The 22,102-nt window shown below is 44.6% G+C and overlaps 1 protein-coding gene across 3 annotated transcripts; it reads right to left on the reverse strand.

The window, feature by feature from the left end:
* Positions 1-21: 21 nt before the first annotated feature.
* LOC118094331 (zinc finger matrin-type protein 1) lies at positions 22-19,667 on the reverse strand. 3 transcript variants are annotated; one of them, XM_088655915.1, is made up of 8 exons: positions 19,402-19,538; positions 18,757-19,076; positions 8,324-8,430; positions 6,445-6,549; positions 5,585-5,753; positions 4,104-4,370; positions 2,217-2,316; positions 22-1,292 (listed from the first exon to the last, which is right to left on the reverse strand). In XM_088655915.1, exons 2-8 carry the CDS (start codon positions 18,788-18,790, stop codon positions 476-478), a joined length of 1,599 nt encoding a protein of 532 aa, XP_088512041.1. In that variant the 5' UTR covers positions 18,791-19,076; positions 19,402-19,538; the 3' UTR covers positions 22-475. The 3 variants fall into 3 exon arrangements, with proteins under 3 accessions (XP_088512041.1, XP_060138294.2, XP_060138295.2); XM_060282311.2 differs by lacking the exon at positions 18,757-19,076 and having other exon boundaries at positions 19,402-19,667; XM_060282312.2 differs by lacking the exons at positions 18,757-19,076; positions 19,402-19,538 and adding an exon at positions 10,639-12,939.
* Positions 19,668-22,102: the final 2,435 nt, after the last annotated feature.

Genomic DNA, 22,102 nt, shown 5'->3' on the forward strand with positions numbered 1-22,102 from the left:
GGCGTGTGTGGATACATTCAATTAGTTTTCTCTTGTTGGTTTAATGTGTTATTTTATACTTTCAGAACTGGAAGGGGAAAACAGTTATAAAGAAGAAATGGAATAAACCCTCTCCCCATACTTTCATATTAAAGCTTTCAACAACACAGATATCGCTGCAACCGTAGACAATGCATAGCTTTGTTTTTTTTTAAACCTGCATTTAAATGCTACCGGAAAGAATATTGCACACTAAATTCCTAATGCATTAAATGTCGCTTCAGGATAAGTACTGAAAATTGCTAATTATGTTTCTTAGAGTACAACAAAATTTCAGTTCCACTTCTTCCCTAGTGCTTTGCTAAGAGATCTTGTGCCCATCATTCATTATTCCTGAACAAGCAAGTAAAAGGGGGGGGGAGAGTAACCAGTAATTGAAACATAAAAGTGCACAACGGTTCAAATGAACGCAAAAAATTAATTAATTATGAGAAGCTCAAAATCCCAGGATGGATTCATCCCACAGCATCTCCTCCTCTGTTGGTCCACTGGCTTCCGCCTTCTTTTTCTCCTTCTTGTGCTTCCTGCTCTCCTTCTCGGAAGATCCCTCTGTATTTCCTCTGTCTTTGCCATGCTTCGATTTCGACTCGGCACTTAAGTCAGCGTCATCTTTCTTTCTCTTTCTCTTCTCTCCGCCCTTTCCAAAGTTTGCGTCTCCTTCACAGTGCTGTTTTCTCTTGAACTTCGCAAGGGGTGGGCGAGGGTCGCTGTCTTCCTCTCCTACACATTCTTTCTCCTTTCTGAGTGTCTTTGGTGACTTCTGGCTCCTCCTATGAAAGGCAGAGCTACTGTCAGAAGGTACATGTTTGTAGCCATCAATGGATTCGGATGGTGATGGGTTGCAATTGTCACTTTTGTAGGTGGCCAATGGAGATGCCTGCTTTTCTAGGGAACCTGTGCTGTGCTGAGAAATGGGTGCATTTTCTAGTTTTGGCAGGTCTCTGTACCCTGGCGGCCAATGGGACAATCTGCTTCCAACAGAATACAAAGGTGGACTTGTTTCTGAGAAAATACCAGAATACTGCTCTGGTGTGTTAGCGTCGCTGGAAAATTGATCCTGATCAAATCCAAAGCCCCGTTCATGGCCATTCATGGCACCATACTCTTCCATTTGAAACTCTTCTGGCTTTCTGAAGTGGGTCTTTGGTTCCAGCCCCCTTGCTTTTTGCACTTTAATATAATCTTCCAATTCATCTTGGAAGGAGCTGTATGTTTTCTTGGAGTTCGTTATTAGATTGGAAATCATGGTTTCTCTACAAGAATAAAAGGGAGAAGAGATACAAGTGTGGCGGGAATGAGCAAAAATGACAACAACATAATTTTTAACCAAACAAATTGGCTGAAGTCAGAAAAAAGTGCCTGTGGACCAAAATGTCAACTAAATGATTTATAGTTCCACTTTAGCACCACCTAGATTCCTGCAGTATTATTCTACCCACATTTTACTGGGAAGTAAGCCTGGATTTAAAGTTTACATAATATGTGTGATAAATCAATTTTTGCCAGAGAAACAAATCCTTTGTCTTCCCAGTACATGCATACGTATTCAGGAGCTGAATTAAGAGAGGCTGTACTTGATCCTGATCTCCTGTGATATAATTTGATGGAAGAAATAGGCCTCAAGGCTTTTCTGCCAAGACTTCCCAACATATTTTGATCAAAGGTCTTCCTCGTGGGGCAAAGGGTCTTTCTACACCGACCTTCTGATCAGCAAGCCCCTAGGCTCTGTGGTTTAACCACGGCGCCACCTGGGTCCGTTTGTTGTTGCTAGTCAGTGTTTTTTTTCTTTAAAAAACGTTTAGGGGTACTCTCATTTTCCTAAGCATATCGAAAATACTGCCCCCTCAACATTACATTCAGAAAATGTTTAGGGGTATGCACCCCCCTGCATCCCCCCACCCCAAGAAAAAAGCACTGCTGTTAGTGCAGCAACCAGAAGAGAACTGAGAAGCAAGGCATTTGCAAGAGAAGAAAGATCTCTTCTCCTCTGCCTTCTAAGAGAAAGCTTTGCAGGTACAGAACCCAGATGAAGGGCTGCACAGAGATCGCCACTCAGTCTTTGTGAGGCTCCACTGCAAACATTAGCCCACACGTCCCGCACTGAACTGTCAGTCTGGTTCTGGGGTGCGGAGGGGGGTGGGGAAGAGAGAAATGCACAGAGCTGGGAAAACACTTACTTTATCTGATGCTTATTTCCTTGCATGTGCGACTGGTACATTTCTATGGATGTGAGACTGATGGTGCAAATGGGGCATATATACTTGCCCACTCCAACTGCTAAAAGAACACAGGGCTTCAGGTTAAACAGATTGCAGTGGTGACAAGACAATTCTCATCTCATAAACTTCATTGCACTAGCCAAAGGCCATGCAAAAAGCAGCAATAACCATAAAAACATCAGGCACTGCAAATACAATAGACCACGGTCCCGTCTCCTAGAAATTATTTGCTGCGTTCGATGGAATACAGGGGGTCCCCAGATAGAATGTGCCAGCTTAAATGTCCGAATCACCTTTGCAATTGACCGTTATTTTATCTAGTTCTTTTCTTCTGATCTTCTTAGCTTGCAACGCATATAGTGCTACTTTATAAGTTACGAAGTCATCAGTATCACTCAGCAGCCATTTCACCCTTTCCACCCTGTTTGAGTGTGTTCCATTCGTAAGCAGGGGTTTTTATAAATCGGTCTCATGGTTCTATATATAGCGGGCATTGCAATAAATAGTGGTACAGGTCCTCTACAGCACAAGGTTGCCCACACAGACAAAGTCTCTCCTTGTACTGTACCTTGCCGTACCGACCATCCACCACCGCCGAGGGCATCGGTTGGAATCGTAATTCTGTAAAAGCGATTCTTAGTACGGCAAGTGGGAGCTTTGTCAGATAGATTGCAGTGAAAATAACCCCCCGAGCATGCCCAAAACGTGTCCGAATTCCTTCTGCCATCTCTCTCTGCCTGTCAGTTCCTTTGGGGGGGGGGGGGGAAGGAACCTTCCGTTATCTGTGTGTAGAATTACAAAATTCACAATGCACTGAAACCTTTGGTGAACAGGGTCTTCTCCTGCTGCCAAGACAGGCTCCGGCTGACTGAGTGGACGAGACCAATCGTGGGTCCAATGGTCAAGACAGCGGTTTCTGCACGTGCTGCAGAGGGAAGTGAGGGGCAAATGGGGCTCGTCAACCTAGGAAGGTAACCCATCTAGGAAAAGGAAAATTCTGATCCTAAACCTCCGCTGCCTTGTGAGGTATCTTCAGGAGAAGAAAAGGCTAAGGAGTAAACCATGGGTAGGCAAAGCAAGGCCCAGGGGCCGGATCCGGTCCAATCGCCTTCTAAATCCACCCTGCAGATGGTCTGTGAATCAGCATCTTTTTACATGAGTAGAACGTGTCCTTTTATTTAAAATGCATCTCTGGGTTATTTGTGGGGCCTGCCTGATGTTTTTACATGAGTAGAATGTGTCCTTTTATTTAAAATGCATCTCTGGGTTATTTGTGGGGCATAGGAATTCGTTCACCCCCCCAAAAAAATTAGCCCCCCCCAGGTCTGAGGGACAGTGGACTGGCCCCCTGCTGAAAACGTTTGCTGACCCCTGGTCAGTAAAGCCTACAAAAATCCGGAGTCCATAAGGTGGTTGAGATGGCACCTTGTATGCCTCCTTCCAGCAACTCCTGCAGCCAAACTGGTGCCAAACATATTACTCTGCTCTCCTTTGGAACACATCAGCGAGGCTTGGGGTGTGTGTGTCTTGTCATCTGGGCAGCCCAGGACCTTCTTGCACACCTAAAGGAGATCACTTTTATGCTGCTAACAGAGTGATTGACTTCGCCCCGGAGGTGCACTAATGATTGTCAAAGCAGCAGTTGTGTGTGTGTGTGTGTGTGTGTGTGTGTGTGTGTGTGTGAAATACAGGGAAGCATTCCAAGAAAACATGGACTCCCTTCTGCCTCAAACGCTGCAGCAGCAGCCACCAAATCCCACAAGTCTGCTTTCCATGCAGCTTGGTTCTGAGCCACGCTCAGCTGATGCAAAAAATGGGCGGCGTCTCCCTGTGTTGCCTGCTTACCATTGGCCTGGGATTCCACAGGAACGGCCTCAGATCCCATCTCTGTCATCAGCTTCTTGCGCGCTTCGTTCCTTTTGTGCTTCTTGCCCACATAGTGTTGGTGGGCCATAAGCGGGTTGTTGAAGGGCGCCGAGCAAAGCTTGCAGAATTTATCTGGATCGTCTAGATCCAATGCGGTTTTACAGGATGGTGACGGGTCTTTCACATCAGTGTCCTGTGATGCGTTTTCAGCAGATGGCTCCGGCAGAGATGGAGCCGCAGAGGGACCTGAGAAATAAGTGCAACGAAGGAAGGTCAGCTCTCCCACCAAAGCAGCCAGGAAAGAGACGGTAATGGCCCTGTAAGTCTTTCGGTTACGCTGAGAGAATATATTCCTTGCAGCTCTTATGTATCAAGAAGGAATGCCCGACATACAAATACAGTGGTACCTCGGTTTATGAACACAATTGGTTCCGGAAGTCTGTTCAGAAACTGAAGCGTTCATAAACTGAAGCGAACTTTCCCATTGAAAGTAATGGAAAGTGAATTAATCCGTTCCAGATGGGTCCGCAGCGTTCGTAAACCGAAAATTCATAAACCGAGGTGTTCATAAACCGAAGTTCCACTGTATGCCTCATCCTATGTGCATCTATCTCTCTTGATGACAAATACACTTGGTGGTGTGCTGCTATAGATGTAGCCTCCTGCAAGTGGCTGGTTGGCAGCCCTAAGTCAATACTTTTTCCCTTCCCTTTCTGCACTGTGCGGAAAGACCAGGGGACAAGCAGAAGTGAAGAAGGGAGCAAAGAAGAAGGGAAATTTTGCTTCCCTTGTTCCTGTCAGGGACTGGACTGAGGAGGAATGGTGGAGACCGCCCGCCCCCCCCCCCCGGCACTTTCCAGAGAAGAGGGAGACAGTATAGATTTAGAACAGTGGTTTGCAGAAGGTCACAGTTCAGAGGCTATAGAGGGGAGAAGCTGGGAACTGTTGGGAGAGGAGTAGGAGGAAGAAGCAGCACCAGAGGAGAGACAGCTGACAGACTGCCAGCTGTCTTTGGAAAGCATGCCAGATCCCACCCCCCTCTCCCAGGTCCTGGCAAGCATTGAGAGTAGGAGAGCAGAAAGCTCAGATCAGCTGGTGCAGGGATGATGTATGATAGGAGAGACGGAGGGCGTGGGACTTGGACCAACGACTTTACTCAGAGCAACGCCACTACAGGAATGGAGAGGCACTTCTCAAAGCCTCTCTATGTGAATATTGAATAAAGGACTTGGTAAGAACTCTTCTTGTTATCTACTTCTTGGCTGCCCACCATGGAAGGGATCAGATTCCCTGAAGCCTGACAGTTCCTTGGATCGCATCACTTCAGCTAAAATGTTGCACCACTTTGCCCTGACAGAGGACAGAGTGGCCGGAGCAACCCAGCCAGATAGTTGGGGTATTATTATTATTATTATTATTATTATTATTATTATTATTATTAAAAACCACTGGGTCTTCACCAGGTTCTGGCTGAGCGTTCGGCGCAGGCTGTTGTGCCTGATCTTCCGACAACCTCTTCAGCTTCTTGGTGTGAATCTTTCCCAGGTAGTGTGATTGAGCAACTATTGGGGACGTGAAGACCATGTTGCAAAGCCTGCAGTAGGTGTTTTCGTCCACATTTGGGTCCATCTGAAATCAAAGCGCGAAGACATTTAATCCACCAGTGCTAAACCGATGGGAAATTTCTGAGAGGAGAATGAATGGGACAAAGAAAGAGAAAGGGGAAAAAAACAGGCATAAATGGTGCAAACAACAACAACAACAACAACAGGGTTTACGTCACAGTTTGGGATTAAATACATATTCCAGGTTTGAAAAGGTTTTGGTCTTAAGCAGCAACTAGCCATATAGAGCAGGGTTGAAAACAAGATCTAACTCCAGGATGGGTCCTGAGCTCCCCCACCCGGCTGGGCCATTCTAACAGGTGACTAGAGACACCCACTTGCCAATCACCTGATTCCACCTGAGCAACAAGCTCCCTTTGGGCGGCAGATGCCACCCTGGGCAAGGATTATTTGCATTGCAAAGCTCCCTGCAATTCAAGCTTTTGATTTAAAGGAATAATCGGGAATGCACTCTCTAAGTATGCTCTTGATTCTTTCTTTGCACCAAAAACATTGGCACTTCTTGAATTTGGTACCTTTGCCTTTTTTGCCATGCACGGCATGCTCCTGGCTCTTCTTCACTTTGGCCACAGCTTGAAATTTCCCATTTCTGATGGCATCAGGCACAGGAAAGGTGGCCACAGTTTCCCCAAAACTGGCTGCCAGCCCAATCTCTGATGCCTGCCAGGCTTATGCTGAGGATGAGATAACATTACCTGGAAATTCACATACTGTAACTTCTGTTTGCTGGGCTCCTGCCCATCCTTTTGTTCACTATGCATCTGTAAATAAAGCCGGACTTTCTGAGCATGCCTTTTGCCCTGGAAAACAGAAGGATTGGTTTTACATCAGGATGCACCTTGGGATTCTCTTTTTGAGATAAAACGAGTAAGGCCTGGAAAATACCTTTGGGGGGGGGGGGGAGAAACTTGGGGAACTGTAGTGTTTAGAGAATTCCTTAGCCATGAGAAAATGTTGTCCCCATTTCGCAACAGCAGCAATTGCTTGCCAGTTTAAAGTGCTTGCGGCTACCTCTAAAACAGGGGTCAGCAAACTTTTTCAGCAGGGGGCCGGTCCACTGTCCGTCAGACCTTGTGGGGGTCCGGACTATTATTTTGAAGGGAAAAAAAGGAATGAATTCCTGTGCCCCACAAATAACCCAAAGATGCATTTTAAATAAAAGGGCACATTCTACTCATATAAAAACATGCTGATTCTCGGACCGTCCGCGGGCCGGATTTAGTAGGCGATTGGGCCGCATCCGGCCCCTGGGCCTTAGTTTGGGGACCCCTGCTCCAAAACATTAAATAGCTTGACCCCAGATACTTAAGAGACTGCCTCCTCCCCTGCCAGCCTGACCACTACCTTTGCTAGAGAGTTTCTTCTTTGCATCCCAACAGTGGCCAAGGCATGGCTGGCTGGGATGCAGGGTGGCGCGCGACTCTCCTTACAGAAGCTATTCCGTATGAGCCCCATCAGAATGAATGGGAGCCACAGAAGAGCTCTTTGGTGCCCTAGCACAGCTCCCGCCCCTTTCTTGTCTTGTTTGGTGCAGGGCTTCCCAAGGCAATGTGTCTGCAGAGGCTCAAGTGTCCAGGCAGGATGATGAGAAGGGAGAGAAGGGAGCATGGCAACACAGACAGTTCAGAGGCTACTTGTCTCAGAATGCCCGCAGCAGCTGATGCTAAAATGCTCAGGGGAAAACTTTAACAAGCTGGCTTAGAGAAAGGATTAAATCAAAGTGGCGCAGGATAAAGAAAAAAAGGATCCCATGCCTTTAATATGTTGATTTCCCTGGCCAAAACAATGTTATTAGCAATGAAACAAGACAAATATTTTACTTGGGTGTGCGTCTCAGGAAAATTAATAACTGTGGCCTTATATTGACATGTGTTCAGGACTAGGAGAAGCGACTAATGCAGGACAGCAGGAATTTGCATCTTACATGGGATAATATTGTTACAGCTGTCAGGCAATGATGTAACCCGTTACTTGATCTTTTGCCAATGGGTCAAGATATTTCTTCAAAGGGCACAGATGGCTAGAACAGGTTTCTTCAATGAACAATTCTGGCTGGTGATTACAAGCTCATGGAGATTCTTAAGACTTGCCAGCCAAGGGGCATTTGTGGGCATGACTTGGATTGCAACCCACAGACAGGTCTGAGTTTTTGCAGGTAGCTTTGAGGAGACAGCCCCCCCCCAATATGCTGCCTATTTTTGGAGAAAACCCCTTGGTTTTACTCTATTTATTTATCTATCTATCTTTGTTGTTTGTTTGTAAGTTGTTTTGGGCTGCCCTGGGCAAGATAAAAGCGACTAACAAATTTAATAAACAAATGAAATAAATGAACTGTTTCAAAGTGCAACACTCTATGTCTGAGTGTGTGCCTACTCACTTTGAATATTTATAAACAAACAAACAAACAAACAAACAAACAAACAAACAGATATTATAAAAATGCTACAATTCTCCAGTGGACTTTCCTCCCAAGGAAACTGAGCCTGTACTGGCAAACACTGAAACGTCCTTTGCTAGGGGTTAAGGGTGGGGGTGCTGGAAACACAACTGACATATTCCGCTCCAAAAGCTTACCTCATAGTGTGCAGCCCTTTGCGATTCAAACTGCAGTACAGCTCCACAAACTTTGCAGAAAGTGTCTGTGCACAGTTCTTTCCTTGTCACTTCATCCAAAGTATCATCTAAATGAACAATTAAGGACATAGCAGTCAATAAGCATAGTGATCTGATTACCTTTAGCATTTAGCAGAGACTAATTCAGCCCACAATTTTGATTTTGGAACTGAGCGACCCATTTGCTGGGCATCCATCATGATTTGTTTGCACAAAGTTTGCAGGGAGGTTATATAACATCCTTCAGTGAACACTCATCCTGATTTGTTTGCAGTTAAGTCTTATCAAGGAATTGTTATCCCCCACTTTTCTTCCTACAAAAAGTCCGGGTTGTTTTTGTTGTTCTTTTGAGGGTGTGTGCGCACAAGTGACAAATCCACTTTGACCAAATCTGTTGGTCTGCGTGTTAATTGAACTGGCAAAATAGTACCGGTATCTGAAGAAGTGCGGATGCACACGAAAGCTCATACCAATAACAAATTTCATTGGTCCCTAAGGTGCTACTGGAAGGAATTTTTTAATTTTGTTTTGGCAAAATAGTGTCCATCTCGAAGCAGCCCTAGATTCCTATAACATCAGGGCTGTAATGCCCAGCCTTTTTGTTTTTTCTCTTTTTCTACTTAATCCTCCAACCCGTTCTGTGTAGCATCTAGCTCAGGCATCCCCAAACTGCGGCCCTCCAGATGTTTTGGCCTACAACTCCCATGATCCCTAGCTTAACAGGACCAGTGGTCAGGGATGATGGGAATTGTAGTCCAAAACATCTGGAGAGCTGAAGTTTGGGGGTGCCTGATCTAGCTCGATGAAGAGATACACAGAACTCAAAAATTTGGACACTGTTTTGTGAGATTTTGGTGTGTCTTATTAAAGGTATTGGGTTTTTGTAGGTTCTACTTTCCTTACAGGTCAGCACAGCCTCAGGGGTTAATAAAGGCAGGCAGCTGCAGATAGGACAAACCTTATGCTACAAAACCCATCACTTTTGGCATTTAGGAAATTGTAATGAATTTTAAGTGGCCCTTGAGTGTTGTGGACAAAGTTCAAGCACGGTAAGGATTCCTGCTTCTCGAGGATAATCTGAACTGGACCTTGGATATTTGTGGCAGAATTTGCGATCCAGGCAACTCTTGTCCCAGTGGAGATTGAATTAAACCAGTTTCACTCATTACAGCTGCTAGGGGTGGGGAACAGATGCTTCTTAGATATGTGAAAAGTGATGTAAAGGAGCATGTACACTTGTCTGCAATGTCTACATGTTAGGCGTTTGCTGTGGAAAACACTGATGTGCTAAACACGCCCAAAACAATAATAAAGGATTGCATACCACTAAGAGTCCCAGCTCCTGCCAACCTAGCAGTTCGAAAGCACGTCAAAGTGCAAGTAGATAAATAGGTACAGCGGGAAGGTAAACGGCGTTTCCGTGCGCTGCTCTGGTTCGCCAGAAGCGGCTTCGTCATGCTGGCCACATGACCTGGAAGCTGTACGCCAGCTCCCTCGGCCAATAATGCGAGATGAGCGCCGCAACCCCAGAGTCAGTCACGACTGGACCTAATGGTCAGGGGTCCCTTTACCTTTAAGAGTAGACCCAGTGAAGTTAATGGGTGGAAGTTTAGTCATAATACAGGTGGTGACCATTTCGGGCAGGGGTTCTGTTCCTGGTCCCCGGACATGTTGGCAGAGTGCATACACACCTGTTTTGCCTTCTTCTGGGTCCACTTATAAAAGTGTTCTGCTTGGTACAGCATGCAGGAGAGTAGTTGGGGCAGGGAACACAAAGATGGCTGCTGGTGTGAAGCTATTTAAGAAATAGCTAGGACAGGCTTCCACAACCTCGGCTCTCCAGATGTTTTGAGACTACAATTCCCATCATCCCTGACCACTGGTCCTGCTAGCTAGGGTTCATGGGAGTTGTAGGCCAAAAGCATCTGGAGCGCCGAGGTTGAGGAAGCCTGTCCTAGCTATTTCTTAAATGGGTTCACACCAGCAGCCATCTTTGTGTTGCCTGCCCCAACTACTCTCCTGCATGCTGTACCAGGCAGAACACCCACACCCACACCACCCACAGCAAGTGGAGGAAGAGAATGAACATGGGAATCGGTGGGAGAGCAGTGTGTTTATGCGGGTGTCTGTGCACATGCCTCGAGGCAACAAGTGACGACATCCAGCTGAAGCCCAAAATCCATTTACATGGATAAAGATTCAATGGGAGTCAATGGCTTTCTGTAAACGAACATAAATCAAAATTTAGGTTTCAAATTTAAAACAAAGTACTGTACCTGAATGTGAGGATTTGCTTGTAAAAACACATTCTAAATTGTTATCCAGAATAGTTTTTTCAAGATCGGCCAGATATGAACGCTAGTAGCTGCTCAAATCTACTGCTGCAAAGTTTATTCAGAAGTAAGCCCCACTGAATTTAAAATTATAGAATTGCAGTGTGGTCAGGGACCGTGAGGTCAACCCCCTGCAATGCAGGAATCTTTTGTCCAGTGTAGGGCTTGAACCCACAACCCTGAGATTGTCATGCTCTGTCAACTAAGCCATCTCAGTCCAACCAGCAGGACTCGCTCCCGAGTAGGTACTTATTCTGCAAGGTTACGTATGAACAACCAAACACAGGGCAGAGTGGAACATTCAGGTGCCGATCTACAAATGCACATTCGCATCAGATGAATTAAAAACTTTTTGATCAGTTGACAAGCTGGCCCTAATTAATTGGGCACTTAGGAAACAAAAACATTTCAATGAATTAAACAGGGATCATCATTCCACTTCCCTTCTCACACAAGAGGGGATGCCTCTTCTTAGTGGCACATGTGGTGACATGTGGTATGCCTCATTTTAAAACAAGAAACAATGCTTTAAGATTACTGTATTATTTGTATGCAAATTTATGCAGATTTTATTAATACCCATGCCATGCTCCTGAGGCAATTGCCATGTTTAATTCTTTTGATTATCAAAACTTTAATTCAGCTTAGCATATTCTTCTTCACATCCACATTGGTCTTGTTTGAATACCATGGCAAACCACGGTTTAGCATTATGAACAAATTATGGGGAGCTTTGGTCTCACGAGGCCCTGTTCCCCTTCCAAAGCAACCGCAAGATCAGAAACTTTTGCTTCCATTGATGATGAACCACATTTTTAACATTATGTCTGAACCCTAAATGTTGCTTATAAATGTACACTTACGGATAATCTGCTTCACCAAGCAGCTTTGATATTTAATAGATGTAAACTGGAGGTGGATGCCCAGGCCCAAGCTTGCCTTTGATTAATTTTGAAAATACTGTTTCTGAGATCTTTTTGCCAACCAGTCCCTGCACCCCATATGTTACATGCAGCAGCAGAACCAAGATGGAAGGGTTGGGGGTTCTGAATACCAGTTACAGGGAGGACTACTGCCTCGACTTCTAGGTTTCTTGTGGGCATCTGGCCGGCCACTGAAGAAAACAGGATGCTGAACTTGAAGGGTCTTTGGTCTGATTCAGCAGGGCTCACATTCTACAATGCCCCGTTGCTTTGAAACAAAATAAAAAAAATCCTTCCAGTAGCACCTTAGAAACCAACTAAGTTTGTCATTGGTATGAGCTTTTGTGTGCATGCACACGAAAGCTCATACCAATGACAAATTTAGCTGGTCTCTAAGGTGCTACTGGAAAGATTTTTTCTTTTACTACGGCAGACCAACCTGGCTACCTACCTGTAACTGTTGCTTTGAGTTAGCAGAGGATTACGAGACATTACTGCAATTGCAGGAGTCCTCACAAAAACTGTGTCTCCCCAAATCCCCTAAACATTGCACCCTAATGCTCTGTTACCTAGATTATGAAGACAATCTCAGGAAGCTCTCCCCTCTCAATATGGCATGGCTGTTGCTTCTCCTGCTGCTTGAAGAGTAAAAGCTAGAAGGAATGTGTGTTTTGGAGGTCTGGGAACAGCAGGTGGCAGGAAAACGAGCCCATAATTCTTCTGCAGCTCAGATTCTCATATGGGATGAAGAATACATTCTGCAGCTCCAAAAACTCATCTCTCATTTGTTGAAACAACACTGCCAAAAGCAGTATCCACTTTAAGCACGGAAAGCATTTTTGAGCTTACTTTAGAGTTGTTGACAAAGATTTTCCAAACCAAGCTCAAAAACTAAATCCAGAGGCTCTTAAAAGGTCACCACAAATGAGAGATGAGTTTTTGGAGCTGCAGAATGTATTCTCCATCCCATATGAGAATCTGAACTGTCCCCGGGACAGGTGAGGCTGCTGCTGATCCCTTCTTTTCAAATCCGAAAGTTGACAGCTATGTTTGGGTTGCAATCCATTTCATGTTGCTTAGCTCCCGGTAGTTTTTGTCTCAACAATTTCACGTGGTGTGTATTTCTTATTAATGTACCCCATGCAGTGATGAGCAGATATTTACCACATCGGGGGGCTTGCATTTTTTTTTTTACCATACATGGGAAATGCCAGCTGTAGAAACACTGATGAATAAGATTCACTGTGTGAAACTGGTGCAAGAAAATAGTATTGGAGTGATTTTGCCATGACATAAGGCCTCAAATTCTTTCTCATCCTGCTTCCATATACTCATGCCCCACTATCATCAGTTCACAAAAAATTCCAGTCCAACGTGTTAGCCAGCCATTTATTGTTGGTCCCGGGCGAAGGCGGCAGGGTCTGCCTCCCACCTTTTGCCGCGCTTTGCGCAAGTTCAGCAGCACACAAGCCCCACTGCTGCAAGTTTCCTGGTGTCTAATGCCGAGTGAGAGAGTTACTTCACATTAGGCATTCCTGCATTCCATCTCATAATTTGAGCTTATGTTTATTGCCTGTCAAAGTGGCAGAGCGGCATCTGGCTCAGGGCTTTGAGCCTATGAGTTGTCTCAAATATTGCCACATATATAATTTGTGTACTGTAAGCATTCAACTTGTTTGAGCAGAGAATTGGTGGAACGAGGAACTTGCGCAAGATAATGACTCCTCAACTCACTGTACAGGAAAATACATTTTCCTGCTTGAGGAAGAAGGGGCTTAAACCCTGTGGTTCAAGAACACATATTTTCCATGAGTAAGTTCCCAGGCTCAATCCACGGCACTCCCAGCTAAATGATCTGAGTTAGAAGGTCTGGGAGCCCCATTTGCTGGAGACCCTTGGAGAGTCAGTGCAGATCAGTGGGGCAACAATTTGTGGCGTGTATGAACCTGGAAGAACAACAGTACACGACTCAGCTCTTAAATCACAATCGTTCCCCATAGCTTGCTGCTTTGTGCAGTTCAAACAGTCTCTTAAGGATTAGAGAAAGAGAGAAATCGCCTGCTTACTAACCCCAAACAGAAGATTGTTCTGTTGGGACGTAACACATGGTTGGAATGCATAGGCCCCCTCCTGCCTCCATTTAACCTTACAACCACCTACAGGAAGGAATAATAGAATTGCAGAGTAGGAAGGGACCCTGAGGGTCATCTAGTTCAACCCCCTGCAATGCAGGAATACTCAGAATGAAAGGCTCTTCCTACTACAAACCAGAGTTACAGCCTATATGAGAGTGGTCCGACATGCGGCCTGGGGGCTGTAAGCAGCCCTCGAGGTGGGTTTTTGGTGGCCCTCGGCAACATTCAGGGCTTCTTAAAGTGGCTTGAATAGCCGGCTTTTTGTTGTTGCTGTGAGGAACACACAAAAACAAGCTGTAGAAGTGCATGTTGTGTCTCCTTCAATGCCAAATGGGCCAGTCCTCTCTCCCCCCCCCCGCAATCTTGCCCTGAGCCACTCCGTGTACATATAAGCAACAACAGCAAAACCATAGCAATAATAATGCATTTAATGCGAGAGAGGTACAGGTGAAACTCGGAAAATTTGAATGTCGCCGAAAAGTGCATTTATTTCATCAATGCAACTTAAAAGGTGAAACCAATATATGCGATAGATGCATGACATGCAGAGCAAGATGTCAAGGCTTTATTTGTTGTAATTGTAAATATTTGTCATTAGGCGGGTCAATTATACAGTAAATGGAATGTAAATAATGAAATGTAATAGCGATGTTTATTTTTGTACTATTTGTTTTATTACTGTGGAATTTCCAAAAGAAAGCATTTGTAAAAATTAAAAGAAAAATAAAAAAATAAAAAGTTTCATTACTGAAATAAATGCACTTTTCGACGATATTCTAATTTTCCGAGTTTCACCTGTATTTCCCCCACAGTGGTATTGGGCAACTGGATAACTCAACATATATATTTAAGGCTGCAGCCCTGCACATTATGCATTTACCTGGGAGTAAGTCTCAGTGAACATAAAAGGCATTTGCTTTTGAGTAGGAACGCATGAGGTTTGCCCTGCATTTTTACCTGAGCAGGGCTTAATCCCAGGTCAGTGCACACTGACATTACAATGCGCCGTGTGTGGTTGGGTGAATCTTTTCAAAACATTAAATTGCAGGTGTGGGAAAGGGCTACCAGGATTGGTCTCACAGCTCCCTGCCTCCAAAGCCTGCTATCCGGCACATATAGCTCTGACTGGCACCAATGCAAACTTCCCTCCCATGCCAAACAGCATGCATGGACGAGGAAAGGGACTTTCATCAGGACTGCAGTGTACACCTTTGATGCATGAATGGGAGTCTATAGAAATTTTATTCATTGGTTCACAGAAAAGGCATGAAGGATCCACACTGTACTCATCTTCAAGACATTTTACTCACAAATAGAGCCAATAATGTTCAGCCTCAGTGTACCTGCCTAAATATTAATGCATACAGTGAACGTATTTTCAGACGCAGATAACACCCTCATTATCCATTTGAGATGAGCTATGAACATTAAATCTACAAAGACCAATATGGGAGCACATATATTTCAAGATCCTCCAGCTTTGAACAGAAATGTATACAGTGGTACCTTGGGTTAAGAACTTAATTCGTTCTGGAGGTCCGTTCTTAACCTGAAACTGTTCTTAACCTGAGTTACCACTTTAGCTACTGGGGCCTCCCGCTGCCGCCGCGCGATTTCTGTTCTCACCCTGATGCAAAGTTCTTAACCCGAGGTACTATTTCTGGGTTAGCGGAGTCTGTAACCTGAAGCGTCTGTAACCTGAAGTGTCTGTAACCCGAGGTACCACTGTATGTACTCGGATTAGCTGTAAAGGCAAAACACAGAGGCTCAAGCACACTGGATCCTGATGATACATAAGCAGGAAGACCTGTTCAAGGGTAGCCAGCTTTGTGTTCTCTAGATGTCATGGACTCCAGCACCTATCAGTCTCAGGTCAGGAATAACGTTCACAACATCTCAAAGGCACCACACTGGCTATCCCAGGAATACAGTGGTGCCTCGCTTAACGAATGCCCTGCTTAACGAAATTTCTGCTTAACGAAAGGATTTTTCGAGCGGAGCTTGCCTCGCTAGATGAATGCGTTTTACGAAAAATTCGTCTAGCGAATCACGGTTTCCCATAGGAATGCATTGAAATTCAATTAATGCGTTCCTATGGGCAAAAAAGGCGAAAAAAATTCAGTGCATTCCTATGGGATTCGCTAGACTAATTTTTCGCTATAAGAAAAGACCTGTGGTCTTTAATTTCGTCTAGCGAGGCACCACTGTAGCACCACTGCTAGCGAGGCACCACTGTAGCTCCATGTGCTTAAGGAAACATTAAAATTTCTTTCCTACACAGCCAACAACTTTCACTGCATGGCAAACCCCTGTGAAAACTGCAGGGAGTCTCAAAACCAGTTTGTAATACAATGTGTATGTGAGATAAGTTTGAAGGGGGGAAAGCGAAAAACCCCTTGGTGCATGCAAACTCCTGGGGTTGTTTAAAATTGCTCTCTGGAGCAAGTTACTTCATGAAAGAATTGTATTTGTTTAAAAATGAATCTACTTTGCAGCACAATCCTATGCATGCCGACTCAAAACCCCCAGAATTCAATGGTGCGTGCTTGTTGCTAAGAATAGCATAAGCCTCGCTCATCACTTCTTATTCCTCTTTAGGTATAATGAGCCCGAAAAAAGAGAAGAAATGGAAAGGAACAAGTGGCAACTTTTATTATAGTGACAAAATTCTACTGCCCTTGTCTCTGTATTTTCATTGTTTTAAATAATGAGAACGTAAGTTAGAAAAAAAAATCCATACCTAAAGGCCGTTGTGAAATCTGCTGGGATATGAATAAGGGTTTATGACCCCACAAGCTGTGACAATCTGAGTGAGTGAGATTTTAAATGTCTCACTGAAGCACACACAAAGTCCAATCTCTCAAAAGGAGAGGTTCAAACTCTGACAATTATTTGGAATGTGCACCAAACCTCCCTTGGCTTAAGTGGCATATATTTTCTGTAAGGCATCACATGTGTGATGCAAACTAAGGTCCATCCATCTTCGAAGACCAAAGAAAATGTAATGCCATAGATCAGCTGTTGTGGCGGACACATAGCTCTGTGGTAGAGTACATGCCCTGCATGAAAAAAACTTCCAAATATAATTCCATGCCATCTCCAGTTAAGAGGAACTTGAATAGCAGGACTGGATAGCAGAACCACTCCAAGCCAAAGCAGATACCACAAGGCTTTGATGAACCAAGTGTCTGATGTAGTATGAAGCAACGTTATATGACATTGATCGGAGGCTAATCAAATCTGCAGATGACACCAAACTGGGAAGGACAGCCAATGCCACCAAAGACAGAATTGGGATTCAAAATGACCTTAACGGATTGGAAAACTGGGCCCAAACTAACAGAATGCATTTCAGTAGGGACAAATGTCAGGCTCTACACACAGGCAGGAAGAACCAGTTGCACAAATGTAAGATTGGCCTGCTGGTAGTACATGTGAAAAGGATCTAGGGGTCTTAGTAGACCAAAAGCTTAACATGAGTCAACAGTGTAATGCAATAGCAAAGAAAGAAAGAAAGAAAGAAAGAAAGAAAGAAAGAAAGAAAGAAAGAAAGAAAGAAAGAAAGAAAGAAAGAGTTAATGCTATTCTAGGCTGCATCAACAGAAGTCTAGTGTCCAAATCAAGGGAAGCAATGGTACCGCTCTATTCTGCCTTGGTCAGACAGCACCTGGAATACTGTGTCCAGTTCTGGGTGCCATAATTTAAGAAGGATATTGACAAGCTGGAATGAGTGCAGAAGAGGGAGACCAAGATGATCAAGAGTCTTGAAACCAAGCCTCATGAGGAACAATTGAGGAAGTTGGCTATATTTAGCCTGGATAAGAGGAGACTGAGGGGAGATATGATAGCCATCTTCAAATATCTAAAGGGCGGATGGAGCAAGCTTGTTTTCTCCTGCATGGGAGGGCACGACCCAAACCAATTTATTCAAGTTACCAGAAAGGAGATTCTGATTAAATATCAGGAAGAACTTTCAGATGGTAAGGGCTGCTCAACACTCAAAAGAGAGGGGTGGTGGACTCTCCTTCCAAGGAGGTTTCTAAGCAGAGATTGGATGGCCATTTGCCACTGATGCTTTAGTTGAGATTACTGCATTGCAGGGGTTTAGACTAGATGACCCTCAGGGTCTCTTCCAACTCTACAATTTTATGATTGTATATGGGCTGAAAATTTTGTTTCTAACTCAAAGTGATATGTTTTAAGATATTTTTTCAAATGTTTGGTTTCTGAATAGTTGGGGTTTTCTTTTAGTGGGTGTATTGTATGAGATTTAAGATTTCACTCACTGTTGCTGCCTATTTTTCAGAGCCAGTAAAATGTTGTAGGGAGGAAATCTCTTGCCACTCATTCCTGGGAAGTGCTGCAAGTCTGATTCTCTATGAGGTGGTCTCCAAGTCTGCTTGTTAATGGATTCTTGGACAGTTTGCCTGCAACGTGCTTTGACAACTGTAGCAACCCTGTGGTACGAAGCAAGTTTGGGCTGCACAAAGGATTCTTAACACATGATGGTCTGTGTGGCCAATACTTATGGGGAAAAGTTACATTTCCCCATCTTTTCCATGTGTGTTGTCCATGAAACCCACTGTGCCATTAGACCCCTGCCACACCACTTCGTTCCTACAACATCATGATTGCTTGTTTTCAAACTTTTGGCTGCCGTTTGTCATTTATTATGGTTTTTGTTTTTTGTTTTGCCATAGAAGCCGCTTTCGAGTGCTTACCAGAACTGTGTGACACAAAGTCCAAATCAATAAATCCAACACAATGCCGCAGCAACTCTATATGCAAGAATGACACTAGAGCTGGCGCAGACCGTATTTCTTCCAAGTTCATCTAAGCAAGTTACTACTTATCTGAGCAGATGATGTGCATGGGCAGCATAATATGACAGAAGTAAAATCTACACCTGAGCAGGACACACCCAACCCTTATTTTCCTTCTGTTCTCCCTTTAAAGTTTTTGATTGTTTGTAACACTACACAACTCACAAGGAGGTGGCTCACCTATTGGGTTGGTTCCGTGTCGACGCACCCCCATCCTACCGCCCTTTCAGCACCTGGCGCTGTGCTGGTTTTTACTGTAATTCAGCATGAGACTCTTACTAATCTCGGGGTCACGGGCTCGAGCCCCACAATGGGCAAAAGATTCCTGCGTGGCAGGTGGCTGGACTAAGATGACTCTTGCCGTCCCAACACTTGAATTCTATGCATGTTTGTAATAGAAACTGTGTATAAAATCTACCAAAGTTTAATTGTGTGTGTGTTTTAAGGATTCTCCCCCATTTTTAGTTTTTCTTATTTTCTTTATAAGCCGCTTTGAGTCTCTGTCAGGGGAAAAGGCCGTGTATAAATAAATAAATAATAGTAGTAGTAGTATTTTTCTAAATAATAATAATAATACAATTTTTCTTCAAAAATAAGGTTCCTCTTCTAGCTGCTTCCTCTTTCCCAGAGACACATCACCCCATTATCAGCCACTTTTGCTCTACCCGCCACTAAATCCTAGAAAGCCCCCAATTTATCTGAAACAACAGCCCCCCCAGTCCCTGTGCGTCACTTCCTCCTCCTTCTCCTCTCGCACCCCCTCCTCTACCTAAGAGTCGGGGTGGGCAGGGCCTTTCCCTGCCGGCCACTCAGCTCACCACTCACCTGCTCTCTGGCCGCGGGGGGGTGGCGGCAGCGGGGGGGAGGGGGCGCCCCCTCCCCCCACTGCCCTCTCCCGCCCCACAGCAGCAGCAGTAGCAGCAGGTGCCGCCGCCGCCGCCATGGCTGGGGAAGCGGGCCCCGCCCACCCTTGGCGGCAAAGCCCTTGCGGGGGGAAGCGAGCGGTGTGGAGGTGAGGAGATGGCAGCCGCGACCCGGAAGGAGAAAGCGGCAGCGTCGGAAGCCGGAACTTCACGTCCGCAGCAGGCGTCTCCTTTCGAACGGTTTTTTAAAAAATAGCTTAGCTCCGCCCCGCCAGCCCCGCGCCTTCCTGGTTGGCCTTCGAGGCACTGTCAATCACTGCTTCGGTCCAATCAGGTGCTCTCTGTCCGATGGAATGTAAAAGCAGTCAGGATTGATTTGGAGTTGCGCTGAGGGGGGAGAGGGGGCGGGGTACGTTTATGTATTTATTATTATTTATCTATTATATATATATATATATTATATATAGTTATAGTTATAGTTATATATAGTTATATATTGTTGTTGTTGTTTAGTCGTTTAGTCGTGTCCGACTCTTCGTGACCCCATGGACCAGAGCACGCCAGGCACTCCTGTCTTGCACTGCCTCCCGCAGTTTGGTCAAACTCATGTTCGTAGCTTCGAGAACACTGTCCAACCATCTTGTCCTCTGTCGTCCCCTTCTCCTAGTGCCCTCAATCTTTCCCAACATCAGGGTCTTTTCCAAGGATTCTTCTCTTCTCATGAGGTGGCCAAAGTATTGGAGCCTCAGCTTCAGGATCTGTCCTTCCAGTGAGCACTCAGGGCTGATTTCCTTAATAATGGATAGGTTTGATCTTCTTGCAGTCCATGGGACTCTCAAGAGTCTCCTCCAGCACCATAATTCAAAAGCATCAATTCTTCGGCGATCAGCCTTCTTTATGGTCCAGCTCTCACTTCCATATATCACTACTGGGAAAACCATAGCTTTAACTATACGGACCTTTGTCGGCAAGGTGATGTCTCTGCTTTTTAAGATGCTGTCTAGGTTTGTCATTGCTTTTCTCCCAAGAAGCAGGCGTCTTTTAATTTCGTGACTGCTGTCACCATCTGCAGTGATCAAGGAGCCCAAGAAAGTAAAATCTCTCACTGCCTCCATTTCTTCCCCTTCTGTTTGCCAGGAGGTGATGGGACCAGTGGCCATGATCTTGGTTTTTTTGATGTTGAGCTTCAGACCATATTTTGCGCTCTCCTCTTTCACCCTCATTAAAAGGTTCTTTAATTCCTCCTCGCTTTCTGCCATCAAGGTTGTGTCATCTGCATATCTGAGGTTGTTGATATATAGTTTTATATATATATATATATATATATATATATATATATATATATATATATAGTTATATATCATATACCATGAAATCATTAAGAAGTTTTTTTTAAAAGTTAAAAGCGAAAAATAATTTTAAAACATTTGAATTCCACCCAGTGTCTGTGTGCTATTGGACCAAAAGATGGGCTTCTTTATAAAAATATGAATCACCTGACTGGGTGAATGAAACAGAACACCTCTGTGGTGTTGTTATTTTTTATAATTGCACAAAGTAAACACACATACATAAACAAGGTAAACACACAAATAAGTATATAAACCACATGTCTAAAAGAGTACAGGAGAGCAATCCAAAAGCCATCTTGCTCTCCTAAAGACACTCAATATTTATTTCCTCTGCCTCCTTAATCCCCCTTCCCTGATAGCAATCAGGGGAAGTTCCTGAACGGATTCCTCTCCTATAGCTACGAGTCTCCTTGGTATTAATTGTCATTGAGGGTTCTCTGACTGGCATCCTGATTGTCTTATCAAATGTGAATGTTTTGTGCAAACTGTGTCTGGAACTATGCAAAGCTTGCTAAATCCTCAGTAATATTGCACCTTGGCCTGCCTGAACCACATTAACCCCACCTGAAGTGTGATGTAATTTCTGACTTTTTGTAGAGGGGATGTCGTTCTTCTCTACGCCAAAATGCAAACCCTAAAAAAGAGGCTTCTTCTGGCTTCTGGGTCTCTCTTGCCTCCTTGCTAGGAGGGGAGGGAACTCTGTTGCAACAGAAAAATAAAGATATGCCTTGCTTTCACTTCATCCTGCCCTCCATCCATTCATCTCTGGAATTAGGGGACTCAGTCCCTTGGGGAGCAGGGCAGCAAAAGCCAATCGCCCTTATTTTTCTATATCACAACCAACTAACCAAAACCTCATAGATCTCAGAACTAGCTCAAGCTGAGGTGGAAAACAAAAACATCCCACCCAGGTGGAAAGGTTGAAGTGGCATTTTAAGTGGGGTGTACCTTTGCTGCAACCAGGAAGTGCCCCCCTCCCAGTTGGGTTCTTTGGAGGGGCTGCAAAAGCAATTCTAAAATACTAACTTTATGGACAATGTGCACGCACACGAGCTTTTCCTTTAAAATCCCACCAATGCATTTTTAAAGTGGCATTTAAAAAATATTGATCATCGTATATGGAAAGGATTCTGTGATATATTTCAGGTGTAGAGAACCTTTTGCCCACCCCCCAGGTTGCTGAACTTACACTCCCTATAATCTCTGGAAACTGGCTGTTGGAAGTTTGCTGGGGCTGGCGAGAGCAATGCTGTTTGGCAATGTATGGACGATGGCCAAAGGTTCCCCCACATTTGGTCTTCTGCTGCTAAG

This window comes from Zootoca vivipara, chromosome 12 (genome assembly GCF_965207765.1).
Source record: "Zootoca vivipara chromosome 12, rZooViv2.hap1.1, whole genome shotgun sequence".
NCBI classification, from domain to species: domain Eukaryota; kingdom Metazoa; phylum Chordata; class Lepidosauria; order Squamata; family Lacertidae; genus Zootoca; species Zootoca vivipara.